This window comes from Meleagris gallopavo, chromosome 14, assembly GCF_000146605.3.
Source record: "Meleagris gallopavo isolate NT-WF06-2002-E0010 breed Aviagen turkey brand Nicholas breeding stock chromosome 14, Turkey_5.1, whole genome shotgun sequence".
Taxonomy (NCBI): Eukaryota; Metazoa; Chordata; class Aves; order Galliformes; family Phasianidae; genus Meleagris; species Meleagris gallopavo.
This window is the reverse complement of record NC_015024.2, coordinates 420,913-438,284: the sequence shown is the minus strand read 5'-3', so window position 1 is coordinate 438,284 and position 17,372 is coordinate 420,913. Positions and strand designations below refer to the sequence as shown.

Here is a 17,372-nt window from a genome sequence, read left to right as displayed (position 1 = left end):
ACCAGCCGCTCCCTTCAAGTTCTGGAAGGCCACAATGAGGTCTCCCCAAAGCCTTCTCTTCTCCAAGCCAAACAAGCCCAACCTTTCCTCACAGAAGAGCTGCTCCGGCCCTCTGACCATCTCAGTGCCCTCCTCTGGACCTGCTCCCAGAGCTCCACATCCTTCCTGTGCTGGGGGCCCCAGGTCTGGATGCAGTGCTGCAGATGGGGCCTCACAAGAGCTGAGCAGAGGAGGACAATCACCTCCCTCTCCCTGCTGGCCACCCCTTTTTTCATGCAGCCCAGACCACAGTTGGCCTTCCAGGCTGCAAGCGCACACTGCTGGCTCATGTCCAGCTCCTTGTTTACCAGGACCCCCAAGTCCCTCTCCGCAGGGCTGCTCTCCATGAGATCTTGCCCCAGTTTGTAGAAATACCTGAGATTGCCCTGACCCAAGTGCAGAACCCTGCACTTGGCCATACTGAACTTCCTTATGTTCTCATGGGCCCACTTCTCCAGCCTGTCCAGGTCCCTCTGGATGGCTTCCCCTCTTTCCAATGTATCAACTGCACCGCTCAGCTTTGTGTCATCTGCAAACTTGCTGAGGTACAGTTGATGCCATTGTCTGTGTCATTGATGAAGATGTTGAAGAGCACCAGTCCCAAGACTGACCTCTGAGGGACACCGCTTGTGACTGGCCTGCACCCTGACACAGAACCATTGATCACAGCCCTTTGGCTGCACCTAGCCAGCCAATTCCTAATCCATCAAACAGTTCATCCTTCAAATCCACACCTCTCCAATTTAGAGAGAAGGATGTGGTGAGGGATCACGTCAAAGGCCTTGCAGAAGTCCAGGTAGATGATATCCACTGCCCTTCCCCCATTCACCAAAGCCATCACTCCATCATAGAATGCCACCAGATTGGTCAGGCAGGATCTGCCCTTGGCGAAGCCAAGCTGGCTGTCTTGAATCACCTATTTATCTCGTATGTGCCTTAACATAACTTCTAGGAGGATCTGTTCCATGATATTTTACTATTCCTGTGTTTCATCCTTGAAAACAGTTGTTCACAAGTGTATGTACTGCTAAAATGAGCTGAGTAAGGCAGACTGTGAAACCAGGGATATCATCCTCTGCTAAGATGAGCTTGCAAATTTGCCAGTAATTTATATTATGTCTGCTTTAACACGCTTGTATGTGTATAGTGGAATAACAAAGGAGAATTCCTGCTTGCTCTATAGTTTGGACAGTCAGTTTTTCCGATGTTACCAGCAGGAACACAGTTGTGACTAAGTTCACAGAAATATAAAACTTAAAATCTGTCCATTTGGACTTAATAAATGATCTGATTGTTCCCATTTGTGGAGGTTTTCCAGCTGACTGCAGTTAGCTTGCACAGAAAGTTCTGCGAAGTCAGTAGCTTTGTAAGCACTTTTGGTCACGCGGAGCTGTTCTGATTACTCCTCTGTTTCTGCAGGAGCGTGGTGAAGCCCTGCATACTGGTTTCTCTTTGGTAAGCCTTTATATTCATATATGTTGCAGTTTCAAGCCCTGTTCAACATTCAGATACTGATTTAGGAATGGATTTAGCATGTGAAGGTGCCAACTTTTCCAGAAAATTTCTCAAACCAACTTGAGACTTTCCAGCTGGTGTAGCGTGTGCCAGCCCAGGGAGACCCATGTAGCTATGCTCTGTCTCATCTACTGAGGATCTGCCCAAACGTTGTTCAACCTGCCTTCTACTGCAATTGGAAAGTTGTAAATGGATCTCACAAAGAAGGAAATTGAATGAGATGCTCCTATCCTGCCTGCACCTTGTTCATTGCAGGCTTTGTTCCCAGCACCACTCTGGTGGCTGTAGATGTACTGAACAGTGATATATCAAGCTTTTTAATTTGTTTTCTTTTTCTTGACAACTTTAATAAGGAACTTTAAAAAAAAAACACAACAACAACAACAAATAATAATTCAAAATACCACTTCTTGCATGCAGTGTCTGATGGAGATGCTTACTCCTATGGTATTTGTCTTCAGACACAGCTGGTCTCAGGAAAAGCAGCACCACAAGGAAAAGCACACAGTTGTAGTTTAGAGCAGGTGAACGTCCAGCTTCTGTTTCCTGCTGCCTACCTGATAATGAAGGGACATTTGCTAACCCTGTGAGCTAAAAATGGATGTGGAAAAAGGGATATGAAACTCATTGCAGCAAGAAGGTGCTGAGATTCAGACAACACCTGCTTATGTCAGAGATTTAAGCTCTGAACTCATGAGCTCTTTGTGCCTAGTTTACCAGCTAGCAGTACAGCTTCAAGCATCTGCAGAGAGCTTTTGTTGCAGCTGGCGTCAGGCTTTTCTCAGAACTTTGTTAGTGTCGTGAGCTTCACATTCTCCCTATCTTCACAACCCAATTTAGCTCCCTGAGATCCTGAATCATGACATCTAACTCATATCAAATACCTGTGGGGAAACGAGAAGCTAAATCCCAGGAGAATCCCAGAGCACTGCTTACCAGATGGAAAAGACAAAAGAAGTAAAACCAAGAGATGGAACAACACAGCAGGCTTTCACAGCAAAAGCATGAAGAAAGGAACCTGGAGTCAGTAGTGATAGGTAGGACAGGGCCAGCAGCATCTTCACAATTCCTGTTCCTTCCAACTTGCCAACAGAGAAAAAAATAAAACATCAGGAGTGTGTGCAGCAGCAGTGGGGTGTTCAGTGAGTGCAGCACAGCCGGCCCTGCTCTTACACAAAGCACTTGTGGCTTGGCCTGTTCAGTGCCTCGTAGGGCCCACAGCCTCCTGACGCACTTCTGATTCAGACAGGAGAGACCTTTCCTAGCTTTCCCAGAAGACTGGAACAAGATTTCACCGAGATAACCATAGGGCCATCTCACAGAGAAGCAATGTGGTATGGCAGCTAGGTGGCAAATCATTTCTGTGGGTTCTCTCATTTCAGGAAAGATTGCTCAAACAGAAGATTTCAATCGCAGGAAATTGCCCAAGCTAGCCAGGGCTGCACACTGCATGGAGAGGGCTGGTGACACAGCATTTTAAATGCACAGCCCTGCAGGGCTGGAGGGGTTTGTGTGCAAATCCTTTCCTTCACACAAGCACAGGATTTTTAATTTATTTTTTCCGTCTGTGAACAGATTGAGAAGTTTTCACCAGAATGGTTGTTCAGTTCTGAATGTTAAGGTGTTCATGGAAGAAATGTCAGGTCACAGAGACAAGGTGCTTTGGAACACAAACTTTTTTACATTTGCCCCATTTCACAAGTTCCTTTAATTGCTAGTCACAGAATCATAGAATCATAGAATCACAAGGTTGGAAACAATCTGCAAGATCTTCTGTCCAGCCGTCCTCCCACCACCACTGCTACCATAAGCACTAAACCAGATCTCACAGCTCCTCATCCAGACATCTCTTGAGCACTGCCAGGGATGGCGACTCCACCACCTCCCTGTGCAGCCATTCCAGTGCCTGACCACTGTCTGAGAGAAAAAGCTTTTCCTTATGTCTAACCCAAACCTCCTCTGGTACAACTTGTGGCCGTTTCCTCAGGTCCTGTTTGTTTGTAAGTGATGTTCTTAATGCAGTACTGGATACTTCCCCTGAACATCCTGCATGGTTTAGAAGCATTAGCTTCTGTCAGATCTCAGGATACCTTTCACATTAATTCTTCTTACCATCTAGTGTTTTCCTGATCTCTATTTGCCAGAAGAGAAAAGGATCAGAGTAAATGCAGCACTAATATGTATTTCTTCCTCCCAGCTGTTTCCCCTTCCTGTCATAGAGTCATCTCTGGCAGTGTTGGCAACTGGACTGTCTCTGTTAGCACACTGCATCGTTCCACTATGAACTGAGCACTCATTCAATCATTCTAAGATTCTGTGATTCTATGATTGGTAATGGCTTTTGGCCATCCACTCTTTTGGAGTTGGGAAGTGCTTCACCTGACACTAATTCCCAGGGTCATGCAGATGCAATATTTGCACAGCTTTTGGTGTTGCAGATCTAGCAGTTGTGATCTGAGCAGTTCATACCCAATGGCTGGAACATGCTGCCTTTGCCACTTGGTCAGAAAAGCATCTGGTGATCTGAATCCACCTTTGGATTTTACACTTTTTGCCCTTCTGCTGTAAAATGGCACCACTCAAGAGTTCCCAGTTGTAGACTGTGTATTGCTGTTGTATCACATGCCTTTAACATGAATGATGATCAGGTAAGGACACTGGGAGCCTTTTCATTACTATGTATCCTATTTGATTCCACCAAGCTTTCCTTTCCTTTTCTTTTTTTCTGTGCACTAGGCCAGATACAGAGATGATAGGCAGCAGTGGAAAGCCTTAGAAACAGTCTTTGTGTGTCTTTTTACTGCTGAAGCATTTTTCTTTGGAAAACACACAATTAGAAATCAGGCTGGAGGTTGGATAAAAAGGAAGAGCGTGCTCATGTGCTTCAGGATAAGCTATCTTCACCATGAAAGCTTGTCTGTCTGTGGGTGCCCAGTACTTCCAATGTGCCCCCTGTGTCACAGACAGCTCTCCGAGCACCACCGCCGAGCAGCGAGTTCCCTGCAGGCTGCCTGTTTCAGCTGCATGTGCCTGACAGGTAGCATGGAGTGGAGGAGCAGTCTCATTGCTCAGTGCACATGGCCAGCCTGGTGCCATGCTTGTAAATCCACACAGCGCTGTGCAGCCTCCATCCTAGCGCTCCCCCTCTGCAAGAATATCTCAACTGACAGTTGGACTGGCTGATCTTACAGGTCTTTTCCAACCTCGGTGATTCTATGACTCTATGATAAACTGTCCCTTTGCAATTCTGATCCCAGCAGAACTGGCATGCATTGCGTTGCCTCCTCCTCATTTCACTGCTCCACAGGGTACAGGACAGTTTTGGGGCTCCTGGCCTTGCCCAGAGCTGCGGTTTGTTGGGCTGTCCTCCCACAGGATGAGTGCTGTCAGGCTGGGCCGTGGGCTGGTACATCTGCCTCATGTACTTCCTGCCAGCTCGGGTATAGAACCTGCTTGCTCCTCATCATATTGGCTGCTCTGTAGGATGGGGGAAGAGCTAAAGCCCAATTAACAGCACTAGTAAGTACAGCGGCTCTTACTTCCTTTCTGTCTTAGCATGCATGTCTGTGTGTTTGCGCAGGGGATGAGAAAATACGGATGTTCTCAATTTAAATGCAAGAGTTGCTTCCCATCCTGGTATCATTTTGCACTTTTCATGGCTCAAAACCAAAGGATACCTCATTGCTCAGGGGGATTTGCTACTGGGAGAAGCAATCCTTAGGCTCCTCTGTACAGCGGGAAACAAAGGCCACGTAAAATCAGTTATCAATCTGTGGTTGTTTGTAATATTCAAAAGGAGAAATTCCATTTCTGGCAGCACCTCAGGTAGTGTGTATTTCTTTAATCACATTTAGGAATTTTCGTCTTCTGAGTGCTATGGGGGAGCTCCTTGAGTTCATCAGAGTGTCAGCAGAGACTTTGAGGATTAATATATTTTGCTACTGCTGGCATAGCATCTACAAAATGGGATGTTGGTTTTGATGAGTAACTGAAATAACTTTAAATATCACACACTGCCCAAAGTGTTTCACTGATTGGTGGCATGTGCTCGTATTACTGCTCTGAAGTGCATCTCATGCTTGCATTGCTTTGTTCATGCACACACTGGGATAGGCAATCAGTGGCTGTACTTCTGTTGGGGAGATTCTGGACATACTAATGTCACTGGTAAAATGAAATTGCTGTACCTTCATGAATTCGGGGTATCTAAATTTGCCCTTTGGATTTGCCTTCAGTTAAGCACACAGTTAACCTCTTTTCATTCCAATTAGTTGAAAACTAAGGATTTCCTTCCTTCTGTTTTGAACTGATATGTAAGAGGAAATCCGTCGTCGTTCCTGTTTTGAGTAAACCTTTCAGTGAGGAGTTCTGCTTGTGTATTAAAAAAAAAAGAATAGAAAGAAAGAAAAAGGCGGCACTGATTGAGGGGTAGCAGCAGAAGGAGTCATTCCACGTACAAAGGCTTTGCAGCCAAGGAGCACCACGCGAAAATGTTCTCACACTGTTCACTTCTAACCTGTGCTTTGTCTTGGATCTGATTCCTAGTAGGAGGTCTTATCTTACATAAACTGCAGCCTCTATCACCACCCCTTTGAGAAAAGGGTCCTGCCTGTAAAAGAATGAAAATGCATCCTTCTGGGTTGCTGTTTTTCTTCTTAGCAGCGTGCTTCATTCCCACAGCCGACTGCGAGACTCCGAAGGTAAGTCTGCCAGCCTTTGTTTAATGTTCCTCAAACAGCCCTTCACATATGTGCGTTTGTGTGCTACGGAACAGTCCTCTCCAACCTCTGTTTCTTGTGTGCATTTTGCTAGGTGCAGAATAGCATGCGGAATGGAACTTTCAGCCTGTAAAATACATTCTTTGCTCATGGGTGGACTTGAAGGGAACGGCTGTTTATGGGGGTGGATAGTGATAGGACAAGGGGGAATGGTGTTAAACTGAGACAGGGGAGGTTTAGCTGGATTTTAAGAGGAATTTTTTCACCCAGAGGGTGGTGAGGCACTGGAACAGGTTGCCCAAGGAGGCTGTGGATGCCCCATCCCTGCAGGCATTCAAGGCCAGGCTGGATGTGGCTCTGGGCAGCCTGGGCTGCTGGTTGGCGACCTGCACATAGCAGGGGGTTGAAATGAGATGAGCATTGTGGTCCTTTTGAACCCAGGCCATTCTGTGTGTTGCCTAAAGTTCAGAGCCAACATTAAGGCTGAAGCAAATTGCTTGAATTTTTTATCAGGTTCAGTTTGTATTTATGATCAGCACTGAATGCAATGGTAGATTATCACTGGGGATCTTTGTCTTCTGCTATTTTCTGTACCTCAGGCATCTCTCAGCACAGGTCCATATGTGCCCCTGGAGAGTTTTCTAAAACACTTCCAAAAATCTCATTGAACTGTTGATGTGCAGCAGGGAGAATACGTTTGTTTCATGTACATTTCCTTGCAGTTCCCCAGGGAAGAATACCACATACTTTCAGCGGGAAGATTTCCTTCAATTCCTCTATTTCCACTCTTGTGTTTAGCACTTGTAGTGCTAGCAGTGTAGGATGCCTCTGTGTGTCTATGGTCTTGGTTCTGCAAAGCACCATCCCCCTTTCTGTCAGCTAGAATTCACTCTGATGTGTATTTGTGTCACCTGCTGCCCTAGCCCTTGTCTTTTTTCTGCTGCTGAAGGAATGGACTGGCCTACAAAGCCTGAAGCTGTGTGAGGCATTTGGAAATCCTCTTCCTTGGGCATCTGAGCTGTGGGAGGGTTACCTTGTGTTGAATGACAGATAGTTTTGAGGGGAGTGGGCAGATGAGCTAAGATGATTCTGAGTCTGGAAGACCTGACTTAGGAAAGGATAGAGTGATGGAAAGATGCTTCAGTGTGAGAAATTTAGGTAGAAGCTTCTGTTAATGTATATGGCACTTTCATAGGCTAATTCAAGGGCCATACGTGGCTAATAAGCTTTTAAATAAGATAAGAAACTTGTGAACTTTTCAGACTTCCAGGACAGTTATGGTGACTTGAGCACGAGTATGGTTTGAAGGAGTGTCTCTACTGGTGTTCACTGTTGCTCTGACAGCATGATTTCCAGACAAGCAGGTTCTAGTGTAGCAGTGCATGCAGAGGCAGGGCTCCTTCAGCTGCTGCCAGCAGAAATTTGGTCTCTTCACTTTGAAGAGTTGTTGATTTCTATAATCCCTGAGGTGTCTGGCTGGGTGTGAAGCAGTTAAAATGTAGGTAATGAGTGACCACTCAGAGAGAAGTGAAATATTTATAATCACCTTTTGAACAGATTATTTACTTTAGGAAAAATGAACTTTCAGATCTCTTTTCCCAAAAGCTTCCTTCTTCTGGAGAAAGAAACTCTTGAAAAGCTATAATGAGAAGCAAGGAAAAACAAGGGTCTGGTGAAGTCTTCTCAGATCACTTTGGACGGCCACAGAATGTGACCATTAGAGAAGTGCTGAGGTGCCACCAGAAGTCTCTGTTGCCTTGCAGGAGCTTTGCAGGGGCCACTGAGAGAGAAAAGAGAGGCTTTGTGGCAGCTGGTTTCCAGTGATGTTATCTCAGAGCTCTGATTTGGTTAGCTCAGATCTGTCAGCTTGATTTGGGCTTTGGTATGAGGTGTGGAAGATACAGCAGATGTGAGAACCAGGAGAGTTTCTCTGCTGGGAGATTGGTCCCAGGTGATACTGGAGGAAGAATAGAAGTAGCAGGGGAAGGAGAGGAAGGCTCTTTGTCTTAAGTGTCTCCGAGCTGCTTATCCTCATGCTGAGAAGCATTTTTCTTGGGCAAATGCAAAGTATTGGTATGTCCAGGAGCTGCTGGTCCGCTCAGCTAAAGTGCACCTGAGAACTTCTTGTATGAATGTAGTGACTCAAGCAAATGTCTGAAGCTTTGTTTTGTAAAGGGCAAAAGCACTGGAAACTTGGTGATTCATTAGATAATGACTGTTTCCAGAACTGGCTCCCAGGATTGTTGGAGCTGAACACTGAAGTCCAAATATGTTTTTCTTTCTTCCTTGGAGTTTTGTCTTGCAGAAGGATTTGTGTTACGATTTGAGAGGAAGTGATAAAAAAATGAAGGGGATAAAAATAGCCCTTAAAAAAGTCCCCAGCTTATTCTCTTGAAATTGAATAAAATAAACACGAGCACCTGGAAAGTAAAAGAGAAAAGTGTAGGAAGCACTGCAGCATCCAGAAGCTCAGAAGTGTCTCAGTGAAGCCCAGAGGACCATGGCTGCTCCTGCACATACGTGTGAGTGAGTGCAGTGAGAAAGAGTCATCCTGCCCTGGCAGGACATTGCTCAGTGTGGGCAGAGGCTCCATGGCCATGACCCTTTTTGGCTGCAGCTCTAAAAGCCTCCTTTATTTTTGGAGCTGATTGAGAACACCAGCCTTCCTGTTTGCTTGCTTTGCACCCAAAGCGTGGTGCAGTTCAGGCTCACCTCATCTGATGGGAGCAGTGCCTGTTCTCACCTCACCCCCTTTCTCCCCTGGCACAGCCACCAGGGACTTCATGGGTCCTCAGTGCTACGGGCAGCCGTGCTGCAACACAGAGGCAGACGTTCCCTCCTGCTGCTTCATCCCCAGTGTTTTAGGAGGAGTGATCACAGATAAGGCCAGAGGAGCAGCATGGCTGTTTTCCACAAGGCTGTGCCCCAGGAGTGCCCTGTGACTTGAGCTGCGGCCTGCCTCTCTTCCTCTCCAAAGTCTGAGCATCCAAACCACCGCTTTTATGTCCGTTGATTCTTTCTTCTGCTTTCCAAACAAAGCAAACAGAGAAAATGACTACTTCATCAGTTCTGTCACTCAAATAAGAAGGGACATTTTATTTTTTTTTCATTTTCCACACCGCTATTTTCTTCCTCTTTCCTCCTGCTGACATGGGCATATTTCCTTCCAAAAAGGGGAAGGTCTTACTGGAAAGCTGCCTAAGCTTCACCAAGTGTCCTAGGAATTTAGGGTGGGGGATTCTGTGGCAACTGTCTTGCCTTAGGGGCCTTTGTTTTATTCTGAAAATGAACTGCAAATATTTACAGGTGCCATTGGGTAAGGAGGTGCTCCTCTCACAGCATCCTTCTCTGTTAATAAATGGGGTGCCAATGGTGGATAGAAGAAAAATTGAATGTGTGGCAGAGAACACATTTAGTGGCCCAGGTGTGTCTGACAGCCAGATCCTGATACCTGGAAGTAAAGATGAAAGAGAAGATTGGAGGGTTTTAATGTAATGCCTTGTGCTTTACTCTTTGTGTGAACTTTTTAGTGCAGCTGGGGAGGCTCAGACACCTGTGTGTGTCACAAAAGGGTTTGTGGGGAAGTTCTGACAGTGAAAGAGCATCACCTGTGGTAAGGCATCCATCTGCGTTTTCTCCTTAAGCTTCTCCCTTCTCCTTTTCCCGAGGCATTGCCTGAGTGAAGGCTGAGGCTGGGATTTGAAGGGACCAGGAGCACAATTCTGCTAGATCTGGGTGTCTGAGTTCATCTGGCTTCTCTCAAAAGCTGAGCTTTAATCTGGAGTCTTACTTTGTGCTTAAATCCACTATTTTGAGCTGTTTCTTTCCTGCCCCATCAATGGCACCACTGATCTTTTGAGACAGAGTACCCCAGAATTAGCTCCTCGTTTATCCATCTCTAGTGACCGTCTTAGTTTTGCTCCATAAAATATGTGAGATTTCTGGCTACACTGTGTGCCCGTAGGGTAGAAACGTAAGGAATGGCAAAGCTGACCTCTATCCTGCTGGATAGAGTTAGTGAAGCTTTGGGTCACAGGGTATAGGGAGATGTATCTGGAGGGTCTCAGATTGTTTTCAAACTATTTATAATGCAGGGAAGGGAATCCTTCCGAAGGAAGTGGATATTAAAGTTCAGCAAGGAGTGTCCCAGATGCACAACTAGAAATGACATCCACATGAGGGACCATCACAGGCACAAGAGTTGGTTGGTTTGCTGGGAGCATCTTTGCACGGATGGCTGCAGGTAGCTCCAGGAAGGCAGGAAAAGGTCAGCAGCTCCAGGCAGAGGGAACATGTGTCAGTCAGGAAACTGTTCTGCAGAGATGTCCCTGCAGAGCTGGGACTCCAGGGTTATCTCTCAGGAGGTTTTCCTGACAGGGTCTGTTGGCTATCATATGGGAGGGCCTTCCTGGGCTGCTGATAAAGATGGGAATGGGAAGCTGTGGACTTCCTCCTTTGTTCTGAGGCAAACATATGCAGTTGGGCTTAACTCAGGTTCAAAGGAAGCAGAGCTGGACTGAGGTTGCTGGTGGGAATCCATAACAGGGTGTTCTGGACAACAGGAGAGCTGCTGGGCTAACGGTGTTGCTCAGGATTGGCTTTAGAAAAATATCCCAGATTGAGATCTCCTCCCAGAATCTGATCTAATATTTTTATTTTTAGAAAATACAGTGCCTGTAGAGGTACATTTGAGGGGAGTTGTGGTTTTTTTCCAACTGATGAGCTTTTGGGGCAAACAGAACTCCTGCCTCCCAGCTTTTCCCTGCCATCATCAGAGGTGAACATTTTCTCTTTTTAAAATGAGCAAAGATGTCTCTTGTGCAGTTGCTTGGCTCAAGTTGTTTAGGAATTCAAGGAGAGTCATCTGTGAGCTTCAGTGACAAGCTGGCATGCAATGATGCCTGCTCTCTGTGAGGCTGTATTTTTCTCACATGCTCTGGCTGCATTTCTTTTGGAGAAGCAGAGCTGGTGGGTACAAGGGTATGGAAAAGCCCTATGAGGATGCCTGAACCGCTAAGGAGAAGTTGCTCTAGTTAGGTGGAGGTACTTATGCTGAATTTATCACCAGCCATATTTATTATCCAAGTCTCCTCCCTGATCTTCTTGCCTTTATGAGGTCCTTCCCACAGGTTCAAAGCATCACAGACCATCACGATGCTCACTGTCCTCTCCAGTGGTGGCTGCAAAAAGAATGATGCAGTGCTGACAAAGATACTAATAGTTGGCAATATGAAAACTGTTCAGTTTTGAACTTCTTTCATTTTTTTTTTTTTCCAAGTTAAAATCAATGAAATGCAACGTCAAGATGACATTTACCTCAAGCACATCATGTACATCTTGTGCTGTGGTGTCTAGGACATCCTGTCCCAAAGGCTGGATGAGAACCACCGAAGGACTTGCAGTGAGGGGCTGCAGGTAAGGCACTCCCTAAGCAGTCATGGTTTTGGTTTAGCCCTGCTATGCAAGGGGTAATAGTGATGTGTATGGTTTTTGAGCTCTAACAATCCAAGCAGTTTTGATTTCAGATACACAAAATGGATTTACGGCCCCTGTTGTTGTTGCTTTTATCTCCTTGCAAATCCCACGGACTTTTTCATGGTCTAAGGTTCTACGTACCCAAAATAAGTTGTACAGTGATTACCTCTGCCTTGCCCTGAACAACCTGAGTGATGTAGCAACTAAACAGAGTTCTGTGTACTCTGTAGAGATCTGTACAAACCCATTTCAGACTGTTGTGGTTTAACCTGGCAGCAGCCCATACCGCAAATCCCCTTCCCAAAGGGATGGGGGAGAGAGTTAGAAAAGAAACAAAATAGGACACACTGATTGAGATAAATACTCAGTACCCCTCCAGTATTTGAAGGGAGCGGATAAACAGGAGGGGGAACGGCTGCTTATGAGGGTGGATGGTGATAGGACAAGGGGGATGGTGTTAAACTGAGACAGGGGAGGTTTACGTTGGATTTTAGGAGGAAGTTTTTCCCCCAGAGGGTGGTGAGGCACTGGAACAGGTTGCCCAAGGAGGCTGTGGATGCCCCATCCCTGCAGGCATTCAAGGCCAGGCTGGATGTGGCTCTGGGCAGCCTGGGCTGCTGGTTGGCGACCTGCACATAGCAGGGGGTTGGAACTGGATGAGCATTGTGGGCCTTTTCAACCCAGGCCATTCTGTGATTCTATGATAAAATGTCTTTACTAAGACAGAAGGGGAAGAGGGGAGAAAAAAAGGAAAAAAAAATAATCTTATTCTTGTCTTCCTTGCTCTTATTCTGTTGAGCATTTCTATAGCTTGACTCTAGTAGGAAAAGGGTGAAGGAAAACTGAATTTATCCATAAATTTTTAGACAATGAAACACTATAGATTATTGTTTGCACATCTATTCAGTAGAGAATGTTATACAATATATAGCCCCATTGTCTGCTGTTCTCTGTGACTGGCTATTTTGTAGAAACACTTTAAAAATAACTGTAGCAGTTGTGCAGTAACTACAGACACGTACAGGAGCCAGGCGGAATGCAAAGCCAGTTTCCAAGTTCCTTTTGGGGAAAGATGTTGTGCCAACAGTAAAACAAAGTGTGAGAATAACCCAAGTGCAGACAGCTTTTCTGAATGTTATCAGTTTGGGTGTTGGGGGGGTTGTTGGACAGACCCAAGTGCAGTTCTGCCCAGCACACACGCAGAGCAAGAGACAATTTGCCACCAAGGGCTTACCCTCTGCATGAAGATAATGGATGAAGGGGAAAATGCTCCTTCTTGGGGATTTGGGGTGTATGTCCTAGATGGCATAGAGAGCCCAGCTAAAGAACGCAGCTATTAAATCCAAAGTTCCAGCATACCAGTGTGGAGTCATTACTGAAAGATAAAAGGCAACAAGTCTTGCAAGGAAACTTTATTCTTTCAAATATATTTTAGCTGTAGAATCTAAAGTCACCCCGGAGAGCATTTCTCTGTCTCTATGCCATCTAACCATTCAGCATCTGCAGTTTATGTCCGGATACCTTCAGACTTCCCCAGATCCTGTCTCACATCCAGTCCCTGGCAGAATTCTTACAGTCAGTCTTTGGAGCACAAGTCAGCAGGCATCCCTAGGGAAGATGTAACCAGAGGGGAAATTCCATGTGCGTGTGCTGGGGCAGGGAAGAGTTCTCTTCCGTTCAGAGTTCAGTGCACAGCAGTGTGCTTGTTTAGAAACCCCGCAACAAGTGTGTGGTGTGTTTGTGTGGTAATCGTGAACATTGGATTGTTCTCTTTAAGGTACACTGTCAAGTTAGGAGAAAATACCCTCTCCCTATCAGGGTGCTATCACATATGTAAGAAGGAAATTGAGGAGAAAAAGTGCTGCCCAGGATTTTGGGGTACAGAGTGTTATGGTAAGTTTTTCATCTGTTTGTAATACTTCCAGCTATTCAATAAGTCAAAAAGAGTTTCAACAGGAGGCATTAAATATGCCTTGAGTTGATTAATTCTCATGATTCCAATTCCTGCTTTCTAAGCACTCATGTGGTCTCCATTATCTGTCCAGGAGGTTTAAAAGATAATGGGGAAGCGATTTCATTGCTTCACGTGGATTGCGTCCATTTACATTTAGCACGTACCATAACCCCTTTAGTTGGAACTTCCTTTTGTCTCTTCTTTAAAAAGAATGCTTTGGAAAGGGATGTTTTTGTTCCTCTTTAAGAAAGTTTCCAAAGGAAGAGGAAGGTATTTCTTTCTGGTGTCCCTTTGGTCTGGAGTTCTTATGCCGTATGTGTGTTAGTCCAACACAAGGTGCAAATAGCCCTTATAGGACTTTGCTGGTTAAGAAGCCATTGTGCTTTTGCGCAGCTGGAACGCCTAGGGGAAGAAAGGGTAAAACCAGGGATGCAGTTTAGGTTTTTCAATCTAACCTCATCTGTCCTTTTACCTGCTAGAATGTCCAGGGGGCTCTGAAAATCCCTGCAATGGTCATGGGACATGCTTGGATGGTCTGCAGCGAAATGGAACCTGCATCTGCAAGGTCAGCAAATGGGTTATTCTGAGGGGGTTTGCCACATTTGAGGGAGCAGAGTGCTGTCTGTGCTGCAGCCTTTGATGAAGGCCAGCCTTCTGCTTGGAGGGTCGTTAGCAGAATCTTTTATTCCAGCATCAGTGTCTGTGATTCAACTGGAGGACCAGTGTGGTCTGCACCAGCACTAGGGCGCTGTTGGTGAGGTTATGGCATTAAGAAGGATCTCTAGGAAGAAATTAAGAAAGAATTGCATGAACTTAACCCTCTGATCAGTTGAAATAATCAGTGTCTGCCTGTGGCTGCAAGAAGCCCTGAGATCCTCTTGATGAGTCACACATTTACCAGAATTGAAAGATACACTTCCCAAGGATGTACTTTGCCTTGGTAGGCAGTTCCTCCCCCTCTCCAGACAAGGAAGAAAGGCTAAAAAGAAAGGTCTTTTTGGTGGTTTTTTTTCCGTTACTGTTCTAGTCTTAATACAACAGAAACATGAACAACTGCTGCGTGTGTGAATCATATAAAGCAGTGTTTCTAAAATTATTGACTGAACAGTCTTGAAACTTTCCCCTTTTTACAGCATCCTTAATTAATGGCATTGTGAAGAGACTAGCTAAAACCCTACCTCTCAAGCCCGACTTTGAGAAAAGCTGATTTTGGACTTCCATATCAATTAAAATACACAGTTAAGGTCCTCTGGCCCTATAAAATCAATGCCTAATGTCCCATGAGCATCAGTGAATTCCTCTTCCAGAGAGATATCACACACCAGTTGATACATTCTTGTCTGTGATCCAGAGATTGTTTCCTCAGAGGCAATCTGAGTTCTGCTGGCATTTTGCACGCCCTCTGGGTGTGGGTTTACCCCTCTGTGTGGGCTGGTGGCACTCCAGCACTGCAGGGCTTTGGCTGCCAGAGGACAGCAGACATGGGGAAATACTTTGAGCTATGGCAACCTTTGGAGGAATGCAGTGGTGTAGAAAAATAACATCTGGCACATTATGGCCCCCTTCTAGGAACAGTACAGTGGTTTTGCCTGCCAGAATTGTCGAGATGAAAACCGTTTTGGCCCGGACTGCCAGTCAGGTAAGGAAGACTGAAACCTCCACAGAAACACCTGAGAGCAAGTCAAGCAGAGGGGAAACTGAGTGAGGGAGGGCGCTGGCTGAGAGGAAGGGATGCCAGCTGGCAGTGTTTAGTAGCAGATGTCCTGACATTTTGTCTTCATGCTGTCCCGTTACATAAATGATTCTCAGTGTTTCATTCAAATTAGTCCATTCTTCCTGTTGTAAAGCCTCTCTCCCATTACCAGAACTATCTCAGTTTCCCCACATCCCACATGCCCTGGAGCAACACAGGCTCCTTTCCCAGCTGTTCTCAAATTCCTGTCACTGCTTCAACTGTCTCTCAGTTTCCTTCATACTGCTGTCCCTACAAACTAATACAGATAGTACTGTTACTCACATACATCATTTTGAATCAGTTTACAACCAGGGCAGCCTTCCATCTCCTGTTTCCTTTGTATCCACACAGATGATATAGGTGTGATCCCAGTGCTTGCGCTCACAGAATGACCCCAATGCTTGGATCTCACATACAGCAGATCTTAACACTGCTTCCTTCCACACTGGCATGGCATTACTTTTGAAACAAGTTACACTTGCTGTGGATAAGTGGTGGGACATCAGGGTGCCAGTTTCCAAGGCAGATAGGCAGTGTGAGCCTGGAGTCCTTCACGCTGCCTTGAAGCTGAAGGCCAGGTTTGCTTGGGCTTTCCTTTCAGTGTGTGACTGTGTGCATGGGGAATGCATCAGCGGTGTCACTGGGAACAGAAGCTGCACTTGCTATGGAGGCTACACTGGCCCCAGATGCGACCAAGGTAAACGCACCACTAGCTGAAGAGGGGCTGTTAGAGGTAAGATGGGCCTGGATGCACGTGTCCCAAAAGGAGATGGGATTTCTCTGGAAACTTGGTAGATCACCCCTTCCTTCCAAGCCTTGTGGGACCCCACTGCACAAGCTGCAAGTCCATCACTGCTTATAGCCCTGGTTTTCATGCCAGCTTGAGTCTGTAGAAGCCACATTCCCTTGGCATTTCCATGCATTTTGTATGGTAAGTTGTGTCTTCCAGCAGTGCCCTGCTTGCTCAAAGGGAAACTCCTTGCTGTGTGATTTCAGAGCTCGCCCTTTGCAGAGGTGTGAGGTGTGAAGCCAACAGTGAATGTGTGGTTAAAGATGGGACTGCAATGTGTAACTGCAAGCTGGGCTACAGAAAAAGCGGCAGCGCTTGCGTAGGTAAGAGACATAATAGGTCTTCTGCCTGAAAACAGACCCCTGCTCTAGCATCTCTGGGTAAACATGATCACCATGAATACAGTGTCTACTGCAGAAGTGTAATAGCCTGGTTTTTAGGAATCTCTGCAAGAGCAATACCACTCTTTTCACCGGCTTTTTGCAATTCTTGCTGACCAAACTCAGCTCGTAGATACTCTCAGACATGATGAAAATTCAGGAGTAAATCCAGGCATCTTCTTTCTGTCACTCATATTTGTTTTACTGTATGTAGTAAGAAGTATGTGTCATCCAAATTCCTCAAATTAGGAAAAAAAACCCCAAACTGCTATCTGAAGCTATTTTATTTTCATGGGAAACTGTAGAACCTTAATCACATAAACCCCTTATTCTCCATTCCCACTAGCTTCTGGCATTCCATTGTGCTTCATTAGGTTCTATATTGAAAACAGAAATGTAGATATTCTTACACCTCTCGTCTCCTAATTTTCAGCTCAGGATCCCTGTACTTCTTCTCCATGCTCCCCCTTTGCTGTATGTAAGTTTCTTGGTCCAAGAAAGTATGAGTGTACGTGCAAAGAAGGATATCAAGGAGATGGGAGGGTTTGCCAGCCCATAAACCCCTGTGTTGATAACAATGGAGGCTGCCCAGAAATCTCAACGAATTGTATTTACAAAGGTCCAGGAAAGGTAAGGACGATGATGGTGTGCACCCTCCAATGGAGGGTGGCCATGTGGAAGTTCTCCCAGTGATCTCACCATTGTGTGAGCTCAGATCTGCTCTCCTCCCCTTCAATGTTGCAATCAGACTGCTTTTGCTTTTTTT

The 17,372-nt window shown here is 45.7% G+C and overlaps 1 protein-coding gene across 1 annotated transcript in view; it reads left to right on the top strand.

Annotated features, from left to right (window-relative positions):
• Nucleotides 1-4,984: 4,984 nt before the first annotated feature.
• The window catches only part of STAB1 (stabilin 1), a 52,935-nt gene continuing 40,547 nt past the window's right edge, over nt 4,985-17,372 (top strand). The window contains exons 1-9 of the mRNA XM_010718278.3: nt 4,985-5,073; nt 6,100-6,254; nt 11,551-11,687; nt 13,525-13,640; nt 14,181-14,266; nt 15,271-15,340; nt 16,038-16,133; nt 16,433-16,549; nt 17,040-17,236. Of these exons, the coding sequence (XP_010716580.1) occupies nt 6,174-6,254; nt 11,551-11,687; nt 13,525-13,640; nt 14,181-14,266; nt 15,271-15,340; nt 16,038-16,133; nt 16,433-16,549; nt 17,040-17,236 (900 nt within the window). The 5' untranslated portion in view covers nt 4,985-5,073; nt 6,100-6,173. The remainder of the gene's footprint in view (nt 5,074-6,099; nt 6,255-11,550; nt 11,688-13,524; nt 13,641-14,180; nt 14,267-15,270; nt 15,341-16,037; nt 16,134-16,432; nt 16,550-17,039; nt 17,237-17,372) is intronic.